The following is a 19,463-nucleotide window of genomic DNA, read 5'->3' as shown; positions in this document are numbered from 1 at the left end:
GTTAACCTACTATAGTATACACACACACACACACACACATACATATATATATATATATATATATATATATAACAACGACATGATACTGATACAATGAAATTCACACTGTAATACTTTAAAGTAATCTAATTAAATAATGCAAAAAAAGAGAGTAATTACAGAACTCACTCTTAACTAACTTACAAGGCGCCAAATCCACAACTCCCAAATACGTGGTAAGTAACTAAGGTTTCAGAAGTAGCCGAATGATATAATTAGATTCATAAATTATTACAATGAGACATTGACCTGATATATAATAAAAAAATCAACACGAGTGAATACAGTTCTAGTATTACGAGATACTAATTTAATATAAAACATAACTAATGAGTTTGTATTATCCTAACGTACAATAGGTAGTTAAGGATAACACTAACAGTGGCCCGATGTACTCATTACATGCTTAATATTTCCTTATTAAAAATAATATGTTGAGGCCTGATTATACTAGCTTAGTATTTATTTGTTTTCGGTTATTTGCTTAAAACTAGTCAAGAGCTAATATCGCTAGCTGTCCCTAGTTTTGAAATGATAGACTATAGGGAAGGCACCTAACCAACAGAGCCCACCGCCAACTCTTGGGCTACTCTTTTCTGACTGAATAATAGGATCTGACCATCACTTTTATCACAACCATGGCCTCAAAGTGCGGAACGCAATTTTTAAATTTTATTTTTGCACTAATCTGACGCGAATCCTGAACCTGCTGATCCATAGTCCTGCTCGCGAACCATTACGCCAAGTTCAGCTCCATACTGGATTATTCTTAGACAGAAATTTACTGTAATATTTCTCCAACAAAATATAACTGTCCTTCTTCCCTTATCTTATAAATGTATGTTGATTTTGATATGTTATTATGCAAAACAAACATCTAATCTTGATTGGTTTGTTATAAATTTCCGGCAAAGCTATACGAAAGCTATCTGCGCTAGCGGTCCCTAATTTAGGAGTGTAAGACTAGAGGGAAAACAGTTAGTCATCACCACCCACCGCCAACTCTTGGGCTTCTCTTTTATCAACGAATAGTAGGACTGATCATCACAGTATAACGCCCGCACGGCTGAAAGAGTGAGAATGTTTGGTGTGACGGGGATTCGAACCTGCGACACGCAGATTGCGAGTCGAGCGCCCTAACCACCTGGCCATGCCGGGCTCTAATCTTGAAAGTAGAGACAAACTCCCAAAGTCAGGTAAGAATGCAGACTTCGTGTGGAAAGCTGACGAAATGCTAGAAACCCTTGGAATCGTTCCCATGCAGGTGTAGACACACATGTTGGTGCTAAAAACTTATGAAAAGATAAAACAGATAGCAATTAAAATTTGAATAGAAAATGGAAAATAAAAATCTGCAGGAAAGAAAGGCGTTCATTTGAACCATATGGTTGTAGGGTTCCAAGGTTGTAGATTCATCTCCTTTCCAGACTTGTAATTTTTATGTAATAGATGTAATTTTGCCCAGAATTTTCACTCTCAACATTCCAAGTACTACGCACGCAATTTCTTTGGATTATGCGCATGCGCCTTTGTTGTAAGCTGTACGATCTGACGAAGGGCGCTAGCTCGACGCGTCATCCTTCTATAAAATAAAAATATACGAAAATAGGTGATTGTTCAAACTATTATTAGATTTTGATATCTTTGTCGTCTATGCGGTTTTAATTATATATTTCTTTTTTATACAAGGATTTAATAAAATCAGTTGACGACTCCAACGTTTTAAAATGCACAATAATCTATTTTATAAAGATAAAAGCAATAAAAAAAACATTTATTGGAACAATGTATAAAGAAGTAAAGTAAAAAAAATGAATTAAATATTAGAGAATCATTAGAAATTGCTGACAACAAAATTATTAAATTTCTGGAAATCAATTTTGTAAACGGCGCCACTGTACATTTACTAAGATATACAAATCAATTTTGTAAACGGCGCCACTGTACATTTACTAAGGATATACAAATCAATTTTGTAAACGGCGCCACTGTACATTTACTAAGATATACAAATCAATTTTGTAAACGGCGCCACTGTACATTTACTAAGATATACATATCAATTTTGTAAACGGCGCCACTGTACATTTACTAAGATATACAAATCAATTTTGTAAACGGCGCCACTGTACATTTACTAAGATATACAAATCAATTTCTTTTTTGTCTTTCTTGTCTCCTGAAGATGGCGGAGCATGTTCCACTGAAACGTGTACAGTTTTTTAGTTTTTTTTTATTGCTTTTAACTTCATACACTAAATTATTGTGCATTTTAAAAAGTTGGCTTTGTCAACTGACTTTATTTACGACATAACGTTGTCAATCAACTTCAATCACAATGGAATGGACTGAAATAACGTCTTAATCAGCTAAAACTGCTTGCAGTCAGTTTAGACTCAAATAACATCTAATTCAACTTCAATCACAGTCAATGAAATGGAATGAAATAACTTCTTAATCAGCTAAAACTGCTTGCAGTCAGTTTGGATTCAAATAACATCTAATTCAACTTCAATCATAGTCAATGAAATGGACTGAAATAACGTCTTAATCAGCTAAAACTACTTGCAGTCAGTTTAGACTCAAATAACATCTAATTCAACTTCAATCATAGTCAATGAAATGGACTGAAATAACGTCTTAATCAGCTAAAACTGCTTGCAATCAGTTTAAACTCAAATAACATCTCAATCAACTTCAATCAATGAATAGAGAGATCAAATGCCATTTTACACTTAGAAGCCTCCCCTAAAAGGCATGGGCTCTCGACTTAACACCTGATGATTTAAGTTTCAAAAAATGCAACTTATAATAAAAGACCCTACTATTGGGGAGATTAAACTACACAGAAATGTAAAAACTTGCCTAATGTATCTCAAATGTTTTTGACATATTTGGCCACACAACCCACCACGTCAGATCTTCTATTTTTGCGACTCTAATAATAACTGCCATGGAACACTTAAAAGCTTCTCGTGATTTCATTAATGCCCCCATAACTGTACTGTGGATCTGCCAATACTGCGATATTAATAATATTTTTTGATGATGCTTAAACATTTCAGTAAATTCATAAGTTCGTATTTATGCACTAGTGTTAGTTATAATCAGTAGTGAAGAAAAAGTCGTCAGATGCGCATTCGTACGATGTAAAATGGTACATGCGTATTTTCCATCTTATGTTTATAAAAAATGTTATATTATTTGCACCCTCATTTCTCATCAACAAATTTCAATAAACAGAACTATATTTCCGTTAATAAATAATGTCTTAATCACCCTTAATGTTCACTTCTGGTGAAAGATCAGGAAAAGGGAACTATTCAGCGTGAGAGATATCCCAGATCTTCAAATCGCAACGACATATGAATATTAAAACATGGGACAACAACTCACCTTCTCAGAACTCCTCCTAATAACGAGGCATTGAGGCACTCCGGTGGGGATAGTCGGCGTTGGATCTCCCCTATGGTCACTTTGTACTTAGACGTGGAGCTAAGTAAGGACAAGCGGCCTGGCACTGAACAGAACACATCCGAGGGTGAGCTGACACCTGTAATGACCATTTCTCTGTAGTTGTCACTGTGTCTTGATTTGATTCCTGTTTGAAGTGACGATCCTCCAGTAATTCAGAGGAAGGAAAGGAAGAAAGTTGAGAGTCACCGAAAGTTCATGACGAAGAAAAGACGTAAAGATCAGATGAAAGTTTAAGCAGAAAAGTACAGGAGTGGAGTAGCAGAAGTGAATGGATTTTTTAACACAGTTGCACACGTTCACTCAACACATTTGTATGAGTTCAGTCATAAAAAATACCAGATTATTAAATATTAATACATGTTTTTGGGTAAAAAGTTTTATTTTTATTTTTAAATAGCCTTATACTGCTTTTCTTAACACCTAATTATACAAGTTTATACAAGTTGTCACGTGTCTCTAATTCATCTGTTACATGCTAATACTTTTTATAAAAAGTATAAATACCTGTGACTATTTGCATGCCTTGGAATAAGGAATAAATTATAACTGTGTATCTAGTGTCATTAATTATTAACACATAGCATATTTATCAATCAATCGCAACTGCATATTTAGTCTCATTAATAACTAATAAACAATCTTTTTATCAACCAATTATAACTTTGTATTTAATCTCATTAATTATTAATGAATAGCATTTTTGTTATCCAATTATAACTGTGTATTTAGTATCATTAATTATTAATAAATAACATTTTTAACAACCAGTTACAACTGTACGTTTAGTCTTATTAATTATTAATAGATAGCATTTTTGTTATCCAAGTACAACTGTGTATTCAATTTCATTAATTATTAATAAATACCATTTTTAACAACCAGCTACAACTGTTCGTTTAGTCTCATTAATTACCAAATTAGTTAGAAGAATTTCAACTTTAAACCTAATTTTAAGGAACCTTATTCTCCAAGACTGTTCAACAACATTTGGGGCAGATTTCGTGAGCAGTTTTTGTTTTTGCACTGTATTTGCTGTATTAGTTTTCAAAAAAAAAACATTTAAATGTTCTAAAAAATAACAGAGTGAACACGAGTTTATGTTGGAGTAACAAATACTTAATGATCTGAAAAAATACACCAATATTCATATAGAAATCATCCTTAACTTTTGTCAAAGGTTAAGCACAAAAATTCAACTGTTCGTAATAAATGTCTTATCAGTTTCAGTACTAAATCATTTAATATTGTCCTAGTACAAGGTCACTTGATTGTATTCCAATCACATTTAATAATACAACCACTTCAAGAGTATAAGGAAATATACTGACAAAGTGTATACACGTGTACTTGTTTTAAGCAAAACATATTTTAAATTAAATACTTACGTTGCAAATACACGGTATAATTTTCTAAAGAAAGCTGACCTTCGCGTATTTATTATGTTTTAATGGACAGTATATAAATAAAATGAGAACTTACCTTTTCTTATGACATTATTATGGTCTCCTCCAAATATATTGGTAGCATCTTCAACTCCTACAGCCTACATGTAAAAAACAAATACGTTGTAAACCTAAACTAAATACATACTTCCACCACATGTAATCTCCTACTTGAGTATATAGAGGGTTAAGTAAGTTACATTAAAACTATTCTGAATATGTAAATCACGTGACAGCCACAGCCGATATAAAGTCGCGGCGGAATGGCTTTTTATCAGAACTACACTTTGACGTTGCTTGACGTTTCGTAGGCAAAGTGATGTTGTGAAAAATTGATCGCTTTTTGGAAGGGGTTATCCCGTGTACTTAAAGACATTAGAAAACAAAATAATATGGATCACCTTTGGATACCAGGACCACCCAGAAAGATACCTGCAGTAAGTCGTATTTATGCCGTGGTAAGCAAAGTGCGGCGTCTAATAACAGGAAATGTAACAAAAGCTAAGTGTACACAAGTTTCTTCCATGACATATTCAATCGACCATCGCATACCTTAAGAAACTGGAGAATGAAACGGGCATTCATGCTATTCCATGAGAAGACATACTGGTCAAGACACCTGATACAGCACCTATACATTTCTCCGCGACCAGACTGTTGAAACCAGCTCTGAGAAACTTTCGCCCTTGTACACTAGATAGATTATGGAAAGCAACAGGAGTTGTGGTGTGCTTATGACGTGCCAGTCTTACGTTAAATATTTTGCAGTGGAAACTACGCTGTAGGGCTATTTTCAAATTGCACAGCCGTCAGACAGAGCATAACAAAACGTGGCGACATGGACTGTAACGATGTGGTGAGGTTCCAAAATCGTAGTAGGTTAATTTTTTTCGTAGGGGTATTAAACTAATCCAAAAAGAATTACATGAACAATAATTATATATGTAAAATAAAGAAAAAAATAAAAAAGCTCGTAATGACTGTGATGCTGTGCTGTCTTTTGATTTCAGCTTTAATTGTTTTACACTAATCTGTTAAAAGACTAATTCAGCCCTCCGATCAACTCTTGGCGGTAACTTTCCACAAAAGGAAAGAAACGCATAATAATGTTGTTCAACTTTTCGCATAAAATTGAACTATATACTAAACGCGACAATGCACAAGACAAATGAAAGTACGACTGATGTTTTTGAGTTGAGTACCTGGACTGGTTAAACATGAAACTGTGTTTTAGGCTTAAAAACTTTCACGCTTTACTAGTTTTTATTCAAACCTGTAACATTCCACTCAGTTTTAAAAAACTGAAACATATCATTTCTGATAAGTCGAGTCTACCTGATGTGTTCTGGTATTGAAATCAAGGCCTCCAAAGCGATAATTTGCCTTAGGTTTACATATGTTCTATCTTGAATCTGCAACAGTCTGTGAAGGAAAACAACCTGTAGTTTAAAGTGATGTTTTCAACTTATACTGTACCTTATGTGCACATGAAAAAAAGGCCAGGTGATGAGAGACCCCTAAAGGTATATCTGTAGGTAGATGTGGACAACTGACGAAAGGAAAGCAGCCAGTCAGCACTCGCTGTCTCGAGGGTTTTACCTAATTTTGAACCGAATATCGCAATTTACTGATGTTTTTATAATGTTTGTTTCTTTGTAAGTATGCATAAATCTACACAATGGGCTATCTGTGCTCGCCAACCTTGGCTATCGAAACCCGATTTCTAGCGTTGTAAGTCCGAAAACATACCGCTGTGCCAGCTGAAAGTGTGGAGTGTTGAGCGGCGTCGCGTTACGAACCTTGGACATTCCGACCCACAGACCCACTAATCATTAGACCATACCCGGCTCCGTTTAAAAATAATCTCTCTTAGAACAAATATTTTCCTCCTCATTAAAAAAAACACGATATCTTATTAACTTAGGAAAGTACATGAGACAAGAGTGATGGCCAAATAAGATTTGGTTTTATTCAAAATAATTTTTCGGCAGGACCCGAAATAGGTAAAATGCTTCCAAAACTGTGCTAGCTTTGGTTTGGTCGCAATGTGGTATCAAACGTCATAACCATTTTTTTTCAAGATTCTTGTGCTCTACATTATGAATATAATTGGTCCCGTTCAAAGGTTGGTTTGAATTTCGCGTAAAGCTACACGAGGGCTATCTGGGCTATCTGCGCTAGCCGTTCCTAATTTAGCAGTGAAAGACTAGAGGGAAGGCAGCTAGTCAAATCTGCCAACTCTTGGGCTACTCTTTTATCAAAAAATAGTGGGATTTACCGTCATTTATAACGTCTCCACGGCTGAAAGGACGAGCATTTTCGGTGTGACGGGGATTCGAACCCGCGCCCTAACCACCATTTAAAGAAGCGAGAGATTTTCCATTCTTATGTAGGCCATCTGTATGCAAATGTATTAATCAATCTTGGTTTCAATTAACTGCAAAAACAATGAATACAATTCTGTGAAACATAAGAACTGATATATATATATACATACATTTATAGAACAAACAAAGGCAGCTCGAATACTACTTGATATGACTGAAGATCAGCACAACATATGTAACAAATCTCAATTTGTATATTACTTAATTGAAAATTCGTTGAAATAGTGACATTTTTTATTCACTCCATAAAAACGTATATAGTGATTTAGACAGCTTTATATATTCAATAAGCTTTAGTTTTGCTCAGCCAATAGTGTGAAATAGTCATTGTTACTATTCAGACGTTTTAAAGGTGGTTTTAAACGGGTAATTTTTATGGCCGCCACGATTCCTACTATTAGGTACTACCGTACTTGCTCCCCTCCCCCAGTCTGCGGATTTACAGCGCTAAAATCCGGGTTTCGATACCCGTGGTGGGCAGAGCACAGATAGCACATTGTGTAGCTTTGTACTTAATTACAAACAAACCAACAAACTACCGTAATGATATATGTGTGTGTGTATTTGCATTTGCTTAACAACTTACGAAACATAATGATTACTCATAATGGCTGGAGACGGCTTGAATGGGTAATGAAGAAAAACTTTAATACAAGTTTAACATAACAGCAAATGCACAACGTTTCGACAAGGTTTTGTCATCATCAGGTACAAAACTCTCATTATTTAATTGATTTTGTAACACAGTGCATACATGTGGAAAAACATTTTCATATTTATCAGAGGAAATTTACTAGAAACGTTCACTTACAGTGATAATAAATGAACCATTATATAGTTCGGATTTTTTATTCGGCCCAGGGCACAAAAGTTACACATGAAACGAGTTCCATTTTAGACAAAAAAGACCCCCCCCCCCACTTCCAGAACTACGGGCTTGATCCAAGATACGAAGTCAAAAATATATTTCGATAAGAAACCAAGTGCAGACACTTAATTCCCCCCCCCTTCTTTTTTTCACAATGAATTGGCCTGAATTAACTAGGTTTCATTTCTTGGAAAAAAAAAGTATATAAAAAGGTCCTTGATACAGAAAATTAGTTCAAATAAATAATGGAACCTAAGCTAGAATTAGCTCTCTTTTGGACGTTAGTTTCGATGATAACCCAATTCCCACAGTCGAATAGGCATTAACAAACCCGCTAACTTGAAAGGTAGCTTGGGGATGTAAAGCGTTAATCGGTACGCTATCGATGCCATAAGCTATGATCATATCACTAAAACACGTTATTTTTAACAAGTTTAATACGTGTGACTCGTGGAATAAGTCTCTCTACTCACGTTAGTTTTCACATATCATTGACCTGTTCAATAATTAACCAAACGTTTTTTACCCTTCTTTGAAAATAAAAGGAATAAATGCTAATTTCATGTCCATTTTTTGCAAGCTTTTGTAACTGCTTCATATGCATTATTTTTTGCTTTTACTTGGTCAGTTAAAGAGTAGTTCATATGACGGGAATACGCATAAAGAAAACAAACATAAATCATATATTTTGTTCCTGGTATTTGTGGGTGCCAGGTCTTGAAATGGCAGTCATTTGTTTATTCATAGTTATTGTTATTTGATATAACACACACACACACACATATATATATAACACTAGACAAAAAAAATAGAATATTTTTTATTATTATTAAAAACAACACCAAATCCATGTTTCTCAAATGTACATGCGCTTCTTGGTGGTCCCACATTAAAATCTGACTAACTGCTATTTTTCCACTCCTACACATATACGTTATCACGAGCTGTTTAAGCGTTGTCATGACATATTTCTGTCAACAACTCTCAATATATATATATATACTGAATTAACACGTTCTGCTGTCACTGCTGCTGCAATAGTTGTTGATTCGTTCAGGACACGCCGGGTAAGTAGATTTGTCAAATAAATCGTAAAATCGACTATCACACATGAACCCAGCAAACTGGTGTTCTAATTGTTCGGGAACGGGTAATGATACCCTGCGAGAGATGCTAATGCAACTTCTTTACAGCCAATTTTAGCAGTGGTTTAAGATACAAAAAAATATACATGTACACACCCTATCTCTAAACCTATTATAATCTAATATCGGGCAGTAGCAAGGTCAAGCTAATAATAACCGGTTGAAACATAATGATAAAGTTACACGAAAGATATGCTATTGAACTTAAAGTCGCTGAACTGGATTTTATGACTAATTATATTACGTTTTAATAAGTTAAAAATGTTTTTTAACTTATTTCTCGGAAACCGAGAATGTTTAATGACATTTTTGTATCATTAAAAACATGTGGCAAAAACAGAAGCGAATAATTCCTACGCTTTGAAATTAGAATTTTATTATTTGTTTTTAAATAATGAGATGAATTGAGCACGGTTGTAATAAATAATTTCGATCATTCCCAGTTTGCTAAGCATGCGATCAAATACACAAGTTTTATTATACGCAAATAAATCACCAATAACAATTTGGAAAGAAACCTATAATTTCTGGACTTATTTCAAAATTTTTCCCCCCAAGCAAAGTACGCAAAATATGTTTTATTTGTTACGCCATCACCAAAGCAACGAATGAATTATCTTTTTTTTTTTTTTGTAACTAAGAGCAGTCCACAGATTTACTGAGCTTATTTTATCTATATGGACTATGGAATGATGCCTGCGAGATATTTTGAACGAACTAGTAATAAAGGTATTGTATTTTTGACGAAAAAGAAACAGAAGCTGGACATAATTAGTTCACAATAAAACAAAGAACGTACTATTATGAACAAAACAACAACAGGAAAATGGCTCTTAGTATGCCATTTAGAGAACACAAATGATAAGCTGTTTACAGTTTCTTTGTCGCCGATTCCTCTATATTCAGCAACTTAGGGTAGAAACTCAACAACTAACTTTAGCCAAGCCAAATCGAATCTAACCAAGCACTACCTTCTCTTAAAAATATATTTAAATCAAAACTCTGAGAACGTTCTAGAATGTACATTACGCACAACAAGAAACTAGTTACATTGTCCAAAACAGGAAACCAAAGTTTCTAGTATCTCTATTTCTGCATACGTCAAGTACGTCAGATATCATAAAAAAAGTAATCACAAGACTGGTCATATACAGTCAGGGCACATCTACAGCAGTCAAATAATGAGTAATGTTGAAGGATAAGATTTAGTGTAGTCAACCGCTGTAACGAGACGCGAATCAGAATTCTCAGCCCCACAGACCAATATGTTAACCATATGGCAGCGATCGACTTTCCCTTTAACAAAGATTTGTAAAAAAAAAGAAGTAGAAGCTGATCGTTACACATAAAAAAGCATATACAGAAAGGGCATTCCAAAGAAAAACTCTACACTCGAATAAAAAAAAATATTTCTTTCTGGCGCTACAAAGTTATAATTTTACTTTTTAAAAGTTATAAACTATTAAAATTTGATTATTGTAAAACCTGCAACATTTTTAGTGCCCAAACGTTATATTTTTAAAGTTATACACTTTTAAATCTTTTATACGTTCAAATTTTATGTACTTTTACAGTCCGAACATATTAACAAAAACTTTTCAAACTTCCAGGGCCATATACTTTTACGTTTATAAGTCTGAACATTTTTTTCCGGTTTTATACAGAATTAGTAAATTACGCACTTGACTAACATAAAAACTTTAAGAATTCAAAGGACAATTTAAGCATTAAATCTTTCGTCAGTTATGTGTATATAATGAATAAAAAATACACGCACTTCTCAAAATTAGCAAGTTGATTTTAAAATGCAGAGTTCTGAGTTATATTCATTCTATAAACTCTTGTTTTTTTTTAGTGGTTTAATGGCTACGCGAATCTTCTACTCTAAAATTTCAAAACAAATCATGTGTTCTTAAAACACTACCACCATTTAATCTGTACAACACTGCATTTATCTATTCTAAATTTATCAAATTTTAATTCTACAACTCTACCATTGTTTTTCACTAAAGATTTCAAAATAAACATGGCACCACTGATTTTTAGTACATAAAGATCGATACATGTGTTTAAACTGATGTACCTATTCAACGGACAAGAAAGATATGGGAACCCCCGGGGGTTAACTTAAGGAGGCCAGAACCGAACGCCGAACCCTTCACAACTTTACGGAATCCTTAGGGTACACACCAGGTTTGATGACAATCGGTTCAGCGGTTTGCCAGTTAGAAGCGGACCGAACGCATGGGGAAGATACATGGTCCCCCAGAGGTGACTAGAGGGTAAGATCCGAACGCCGACCCCCCTTATGTTACTCTCCGAGGGCCTTAGGGGTAAATACCGTATTTGGTAACAATCGGTCCAGTGGTTTGCCAGTTATATGCAGACATACACACATATCTTTGTCAAATAATGGCTTAAGTTTTTAATATTTTAAAGTTGTTTCAAAGTTCCATTTTGCACTTACTTCAATGTAAAATTCAAAGAATCAAAAGTGTTGGAGAAAAATGCGAACATGCATAAATTCTCTCTCTCTCTCTCTCTTTTACTTTAAATTCAATATTACAGTGTGGATGATACTGTGGTGGAAAACATATTGTGCATTAATACAATAAACCATATGAATTACAAAGAGTGTGTTGGTAAATATGAAATTCTCAAACATTCAAGTAATAAGAACTTTCTTGTTGAGGTGGAATTTCACGCTTGTCTTAAACTTGGATCATGAAACTTTTGTAAAGATCTCACTACTTTGTTATTAATTTAATATTTTTCAGCTTTTGGTTCAAATATCCAATCAGGTGGATAAGATCTTTTGTTTGTTTCTTAAATTTCTCGCAAAGTTACACAAGGACTATCTGCGCTAGCCGTTTCTAATTATTGAAGTGATAGACTCAAAACAACCCGTTGCAAACCCTTGAGCTGCTTTTGTCAGACTCAATAGTGGGATATGTTAGTCACTCCTATAACGTTGCCACAGTCTCGAAGTGCGGAACATGGATGTTTTTTTTTTCGATAACGGGACTCGAGCCACGGAATCTTATGTCGGATAAGAAGAGCCTGTCATATGAAGAGCCTGTGGGTTGTAATTCACATATAAAAATGTGGTTTTCTAAAAATGATTACAGTAAAGAAAAAATCAAGATAAAGGAATCACGTGCATACCACTAAGAACTTCAAATACCTACATGAAATATATATTTGTAGATTAGTGTATAAAAACTTCACAAACTAAGTGGTGAGACTCTTTATACCCCACTGTTTTATTTCTTACAAACTTGCAATAAAACTATAGATATATATAAGACGACGTATATATATTAAGATGAGTTCCATACAGGTGAGCATGCAGCACACGTTGATTCGAAGGCCATTCACATTTCAGAAGAAAAGTTTTTTGTTCCATTGGTAGTTGTTCATGCTGAGCACGTCCATATAAAAAAAGTCCTTGTCAAGCAACGCGCCGCACAGAGGGGTGAGGAGGTGGGGGCTCTGTAATGGATGAAACTGAAGAAACGTGAAGTTTCAACGTCATTCATTGCACGTACAATTTCATTGTGCTCCAATACTATTTTCTTCAAAACAAAGATTTTCGGTGGATGATATCACAGTAACAAACTAATGGCTTTGATTAAAGCTTACAAAACTTTACACGTTTCATCATACACAAAATCACAAAGTCCTTCAAAGTTCATTCACCTTTCATTCCCAGCATCATCCACTAGGTCGGATCAAAATATTTTAGAGGTATGAACATACAGGAGTACAGAGTATATATATCACCCTTCGAGATTTAAGCTAAGATTAAACTTTAGAATTTGTTTTTCACACAAACAGGCGATTAGTTTTAACAGTTAAACTTTAGAATTTGTGTTTCACACAGACAGGAGATTAGTTTTAACAGTTAAACTTTAGAATTTGTGTTTCACACAGACAGGAGATTAGTGTTAACAGTTAAACTTTAGAATTTGTGTTTCACACAAACAGGAGATTAGTGTTAACAGTTAAACTTTAGAATTTGTGTTTCACACAAACAGGAGATTAGTGTTAAGTGTTTTTTCTTTGTTAAAACAAACAGTAAACATGACTCAGACTCTGTTAACTAGTATGTGAATAAATATTATGAAATTAAAACGATTATTCCAAACTGTTTGTATTTTTTATGCATTCAAGATGGAATGCCGAAATTCTTACAACCTTACCAGCTTTAGATACAAAAATGTCGTATTTCTAATTACGCACTGTTCTTCACTGGAATACAAAATTCTTAATGTCATCTATGTTGTTTCTTAGTCATTGGAATTCTAAAAGCTCCCTAGACCTAAAACCCGTTTGTGGAGGAGAATGATAGCAAAGAGAAAAATAAATTTTCGAACCGCGAGTAGTAAAAAAAGAAATAAAAATAACAACAATGAAGTTAGTTATGTATCATTTAAAATAAGATAAATATTAGCATTTCCTGCAACAAATAAATTAGTTATGTGTCGTTTAAAAATAAGATAAATATTAGCATTTCCTGCAACAATTAAATATCAGTTATGTATCATTTAAAAATAAAATAAATATTAGCATTTCCTGCCTTACGCTTTTTTTTTGGGGGGGGGTTCGCACTACACTACTGCTAAAAAGCAAAATACAATCGCGCTCAGCACTTTAAGCCTGTGGGTGCGTTATAGGAATAACAGTAAAACCCTACCATTCGTCTGAAAAAGAGGTGGTTTGTGTTGACTAGGTATAGTCCCTCAAAACTATCACTTTAAAATTGGGGACGGCTAGAGGCACTTATGTAACTTTGGCACGAAAACCAGTCAACAAAGAATCGAAATTATAGTCCTTAAAAGTCGTATTATATGAATAGTTTTTTCTGGTAACCGGCACATAACAATATTTATGAGTTTACTTTAATTCTCAGCGTAAATAGTTTCATCTTCGTTCAATACAAGTTTCATTAACAATATTGATTAAGATGTTTAATAGTTACTTTTATTGCATATTTTTTTATAACTTGTTAAAATTAGGTTCATTTGCATTGTCTATTTAGTATATGGACTTAGGACTAACTTAAATATCCTAATCTGACCGAACCTCATTCATGACATTGTATTAGAATTACGTCCGAAAGCATCGCTATCAGCGAGGTACCCAACAGATGAATCAGAGCATTCTAATCACTATAACAATTGGTATGTGAAATTAACTCTATTAATTATGGAGTTAAATTTTATTTCTGATCTACGTAGGTATTTTTCTTTAATAAGAAGTAATGATACTTTATATCTGTTTTTGAAGACATGGACACACATACAAATTGTTATAGTTTCCGTAGAAAAGCGTTCAGACTTCGTTTGTTGCTATGTACAAAGCTATACAACGAGCTATCTGTGATGTGCCCACCACGGGCATCGAAACCTTTTTAGTATTATAGGCTTTCACACTTACCGCTAAACCACCAGTGGGCTGTAGAAAAGCAAACGCTGTGAAAAACATGATAAATGTTTCAAGGAATGAAATTAAATGATTATGGAGCTACAACATCAACCAGGATTAACAAGTGTAAGCCAATTACGAAGTGTCAATGTGGCTCAAAAAGGTAATAACCGTAGAACTTTCTAGATGGATAGAGTTATTAACTGGCCAGTAACATAAACGTAACTTTGTCAATCTAACAGATTTTTTAAATTATCACGAAGCCTAAGCAGTTTCATATTAGGAAGCAAATACAGGAAGATAAAATAACTTATTTAAATTACATTTAATATGGTGTATTCTGTGCTTTATAATACAACTCAGTTAATGGGAGGATAATTATGATTTATACGCAGAAACTTACGTAGGCTGACGAACCAACCCAAGTATTTGTACAGATTCCTCTAACATTTAATAAGCGATTATATTATTAACAATAAATATTACTTTATTTTTATACACTGTTTTAGTTACTTAAGTATAACCTGCCCACAGACCGATGCCGCATCTTCACCACATACCAGAGGAGCCATTGCCTTCTGGATTTTCTAGAGAATCAACCCTGGAGTTAAGAACAGGGAAGCCTCGCCTTACCCTCCGGGGTTTTTAAAGGATAAAATTTAATGAACTATTACTACATGATAGAATGAAGTAATGAATACATGTGCAGATATAGCTGATGATTGTCCCTTTTTTTTTCACCAACTTGCTAAATCTTCACAGCTTAAAAATTAAAATTTATATTCACATATGTGCCTTTTACGTTACTTCATTATCCAGCAGAAAGAGTCGAATTCTGTAGCGTTTAATAGAAAATAGAGTTCTATGATCTTTCAACTTTAGCTTTCTAGGAAATATACTCACTGTAAAACACTGGCCAAGTAAATGGGATCGGTGGAAAATGTTCATATATAATTTCGGAATAAAAAAATCGAAAGTTTTGCAAGAGGAATGATCGCAAAAATCAGTTATAAATTCATAGTTGTTAAATCTAAATGTAGTTTGTTTGTTCGCAAGCACAAAGCTACACAATGAGCTATCTGCGGATATAGAAAGCCGAGTTTTAGTGTTGTAAGCTGTGAAAATTACTGCTGAGCCACCAGGTGGCTGAATTCAATGATTTACTAAAATAACCTGTATATAGTACGCATATATATTATGGTCAACTGCCTAATTTGTTTGTAATCAAATGAGTACAAATTTAGGCTAAAATAACCATGTAAAGGAACACATTATTGTTGGTAATTTAACAAGTTATGAAATATTGTAATTAAACTGAAAAATTAATGGTGGAAAATCGTCTTCGATATCATAGAGAAAAAGAGTGGAATCCTATAATTCTAATCTTCGATGTTTAAAATTGCGGACAGTTGTTAATCGTGATACTGTTTAACCCTTTCTGGCCGACGATGACCGAAACCATGCGAGTAGTATTCGTTCACCCGTTCTTTCAGTCACACTTCAGGAGTGAGTGGAGCGTACAGAGAAAATAAACTCTCCTAAATCTCGATCCTCTTTCTACCGAAACCAAGACGATCATTTTATGTTTATAATAACTGGTTTCAATCATTTTGTAACTAACTGAAATGTCACAAAACCACATGTGACATAAATTAATCGTTGACTGTTTTTTCCAGGACGATCATTTTACGTTTTTAATAACTGGTTTCAGTCATCTTGTAACTAACCGAAATGTCACAAAAACCACATGTGACATAAGAAATTAATCGTTGACTGTTGTTTTTTCCAGGACGATCATTTTAAGTTTTTAATAACTGGTTTCAATCATCTTGTAACTAACCGAAATGTCACAAAACCACATGTGGCATAAGAAATTAACCGTTAGTTGTTTGTTTTCCTTAAGATTAGGAATATATATGTGTGTGTGTGTGTGTGTGTGTGTGTGTGTGTGTGTGTGTGTGTGTGTGTGTGTGAGTGCGCAATTCACTTAAATAAGATGAATCCATCTTATTTACTTAAAGTTCATGGACCATCAGCAATGCGTGGTTCAGTGACAGTGAATGTTCGTCCACACACAGAGTGGAATAATCGCTTAAACAAAGGAACTAGCTGCAATGTGTAACTGTTCTTTCTTTAGTTTGTAATAAGAAGACAGAAGAAGGGTAGTTGAACAACAACTACAGAGGTGATCAAAAAAAATTTAACGATTCGAACCAAATTATAAAATATAGTCCTATATCCACGTGAATAAACTCATTTCACGTCTGTGTTAATATTTTAATGACGACTTCTAAAGCTTATTCTGTTGTTCTTAAACTAAATTCGGTGAAACAAAAAATTAGCGTTTTTATTACTAAAAGCAGTAAGAAATGAATCTGACGCGGTCCTGTGGTAGAACTCTGGAGTTCGGAGCTGGTGAGTCTGGTTCGAATTTGTACACCACAAAATATATCAACCCGTTTTACTTTGTGGGTGTGCTATAAGAGTGATAGCCAATCCATTAGCGTGCGTGGTGGGTGGTATAGTGTGAAGGATTAGCTGTCTTTTCTGTGGTCAGTGCTCAAAATTAGGGACTACAACAGACAGATTTCGCAGCTTTGCCATAAATATAAGATGCAAGAATTGAAACTATATATTCTCCCATAATCCAACTTAACCTTCATTATTTTCATTTAGGAAACAAAACATGACCAACAATTATTGTGTATTTAAATATACTTAGAAAATAATTTAATTCATTACTTACAGAGCTCTGTAGTCTCAATCATTTCAAAATGTTCTAAGTGCAGTATTCATTTGTTTTGTTCCCGGCATGACCAGGTGGCTAGGGGGGCGCTTGACTCGCAATCTGAGGGTCGAGGGTTCGAATCCTCGTACCACCAAATATGTTCGCCTTTTCAACAGTGGGGGTGTTAGAATGTGACGCTTAATTCCACTATTCGTTGGTAAAAGAGTAGCCCAAGAGTTGGCGATAGGTGGTGATGACTAGCTGCCTTTTCTCTAGTCTTTCACTGCTAATTTAGGGACGGCTAGCGCAGATAGCCCTCGTATAACTTTGCGCGAAATTCAAAACAAACCAATCATTTGTTCTTTCCCTCATGTTTTTAGTTTGTTTGTTTTTGTAACTCCTACAATCTAGTCATACGGTATCGTTAGTTTTAATTATAGGATTTAAAGATTAAAGAATAACATATTACGTAAGTGTCTATAAATTACTTTGTAAATCATGTACCTTTGAAGTATTGGTAGAAACTTCTTCTTTATCGTTTTTAAGTTTAGATAAGTTCTACTTTACGAAACTTTTTTTTCCAAACCGTCTTGAAATGTTTAGTTTTCATTATTTAGTTTTCCAGAAACAAAGTTGACATCAACCTTTAATTCAACTTTACTTCTTGAGATATGCGAAATCTTCCAAACTCTATCCGGAAGGTGTTGTATGACAAGTTTCACGTTTGTTCATTGCATGAAACAGACTAATATAATTGTTTGAGCTCTGTAATGGATTTTTGATTATATCTAATTTCCTCTGATGAAAGGTACTACGGTACTGTTGATGATGTCAAAAGCGCCCCCCCCCCGTCTTCAACGTATGTATAGATCTCCCATTAAATTTCCTTTTACATTGTACGAATTATTAAAAAAAAACATTCTACCAATGATTTGGAACGTAATTCTACTTACGAAGATTAGCGAGTGCTAATGTTATTTTTATTTTCTATTGGGCGCCCAAATATTTGGAGCAGTTCGCGAAAAAGACCATGGTAACGTGACCATACTGAAACGTAAAATCTTACTGAAAAGCCAGTGCAAGCCATTCTTATGTTTCTTTGTTAGAAAAATATGCTGGTGCAACAATGGCACAGCAATTGTTAGATATTATGAATAAAATACATTTCCAAAAGGTATTGTTGTGCTGTAGAATGATTTGAAACTTATTTGATATTCTATGGATTTCTGTTGTTGTTTTTTTTTTCTCATCAAGGTAAAGTTGAAAGTGAAAAAATAATGACGGCCAGAAAAAAACAAAACAAAAAAAACATAGATGGTTGTGGTTACACTGGTCAATACCACTGTCCGTTTTGTCTTAAGTACTTACATTTAGACGAACACACAGAGGCGTTAAGATGGTAATTGTTTGTTGAAAGAAAATTTCTCATCAAAATCAAAACTACAACCAAATCATCAGATGTCTCCAGAATTACGCGAAAGCACAATGTTAAAAATATCCAATATGATAGAAAGAAATACTTAGAAATTCGTTTAACTCTCATTTAAATGTTACGTAGTGCGTGAAGAGAAGTTTCGAAACTTTCACTCCTTGGTCATACTAGCTGCGTGAATGATAGAGCAGCCGCTTCTAATGTGGCTTGAACTATCTGTAAGAACACATGCTTTAGGCTTAGTGATGCACGATAACTACATTCCTTACTGCACTATGTACCTCAAATCTATTTTCTAAATCACATACTCAAAACTAGTAAAACGAACAAAAAAAAACCATACAGAGGGCCTAGAACACTTTTCTTTGTCATTTTAGTGTAAGAAATTAATTGGGTGAGTTAAAAGAGTAAGAATAAATGCCACTTAAGTACACTGAAGAACAACAACAGAAACAGCATTTGAACTAACACACACACACACACATATATATATATATATATATATATATATATATATA

General features: G+C 34.1%; 1 protein-coding gene across 5 annotated transcripts in view; it reads right to left on the bottom strand.

Moving 5' to 3' along the window:
* LOC106460785 (transcription factor AP-2-epsilon-like) overlaps nt 1-19,463 on the bottom strand; it is a 188,709-nt gene that overhangs the window by 43,081 nt on the left and 126,165 nt on the right. For 3 of the 5 annotated variants that reach the window (XM_022387580.1, XM_022387581.1, XM_022387576.1), the window contains exons 3-4: nt 4,996-5,059; nt 3,436-3,658 (exon numbers count right to left, since the gene is read on the bottom strand). In XM_022387580.1, the coding sequence (XP_022243288.1) occupies nt 3,436-3,658; nt 4,996-5,059 (287 nt within the window). The remainder of the gene's footprint in view (nt 1-3,435; nt 3,659-4,995; nt 5,060-19,463) is intronic. The other 2 variants (XM_022387577.1, XM_022387578.1) reach the window with 2 other exon arrangements.

The sequence above is a fragment of the Limulus polyphemus genome, unplaced genomic scaffold (assembly GCF_000517525.1).
Source record: "Limulus polyphemus unplaced genomic scaffold, Limulus_polyphemus-2.1.2 Scaffold836, whole genome shotgun sequence".
In the NCBI taxonomy this organism is placed as follows: domain Eukaryota; kingdom Metazoa; phylum Arthropoda; class Merostomata; order Xiphosura; family Limulidae; genus Limulus; species Limulus polyphemus.
The sequence above is the reverse complement of the archived record's forward strand: the minus strand, read 5'-3'. Positions and strand labels throughout refer to the sequence as shown.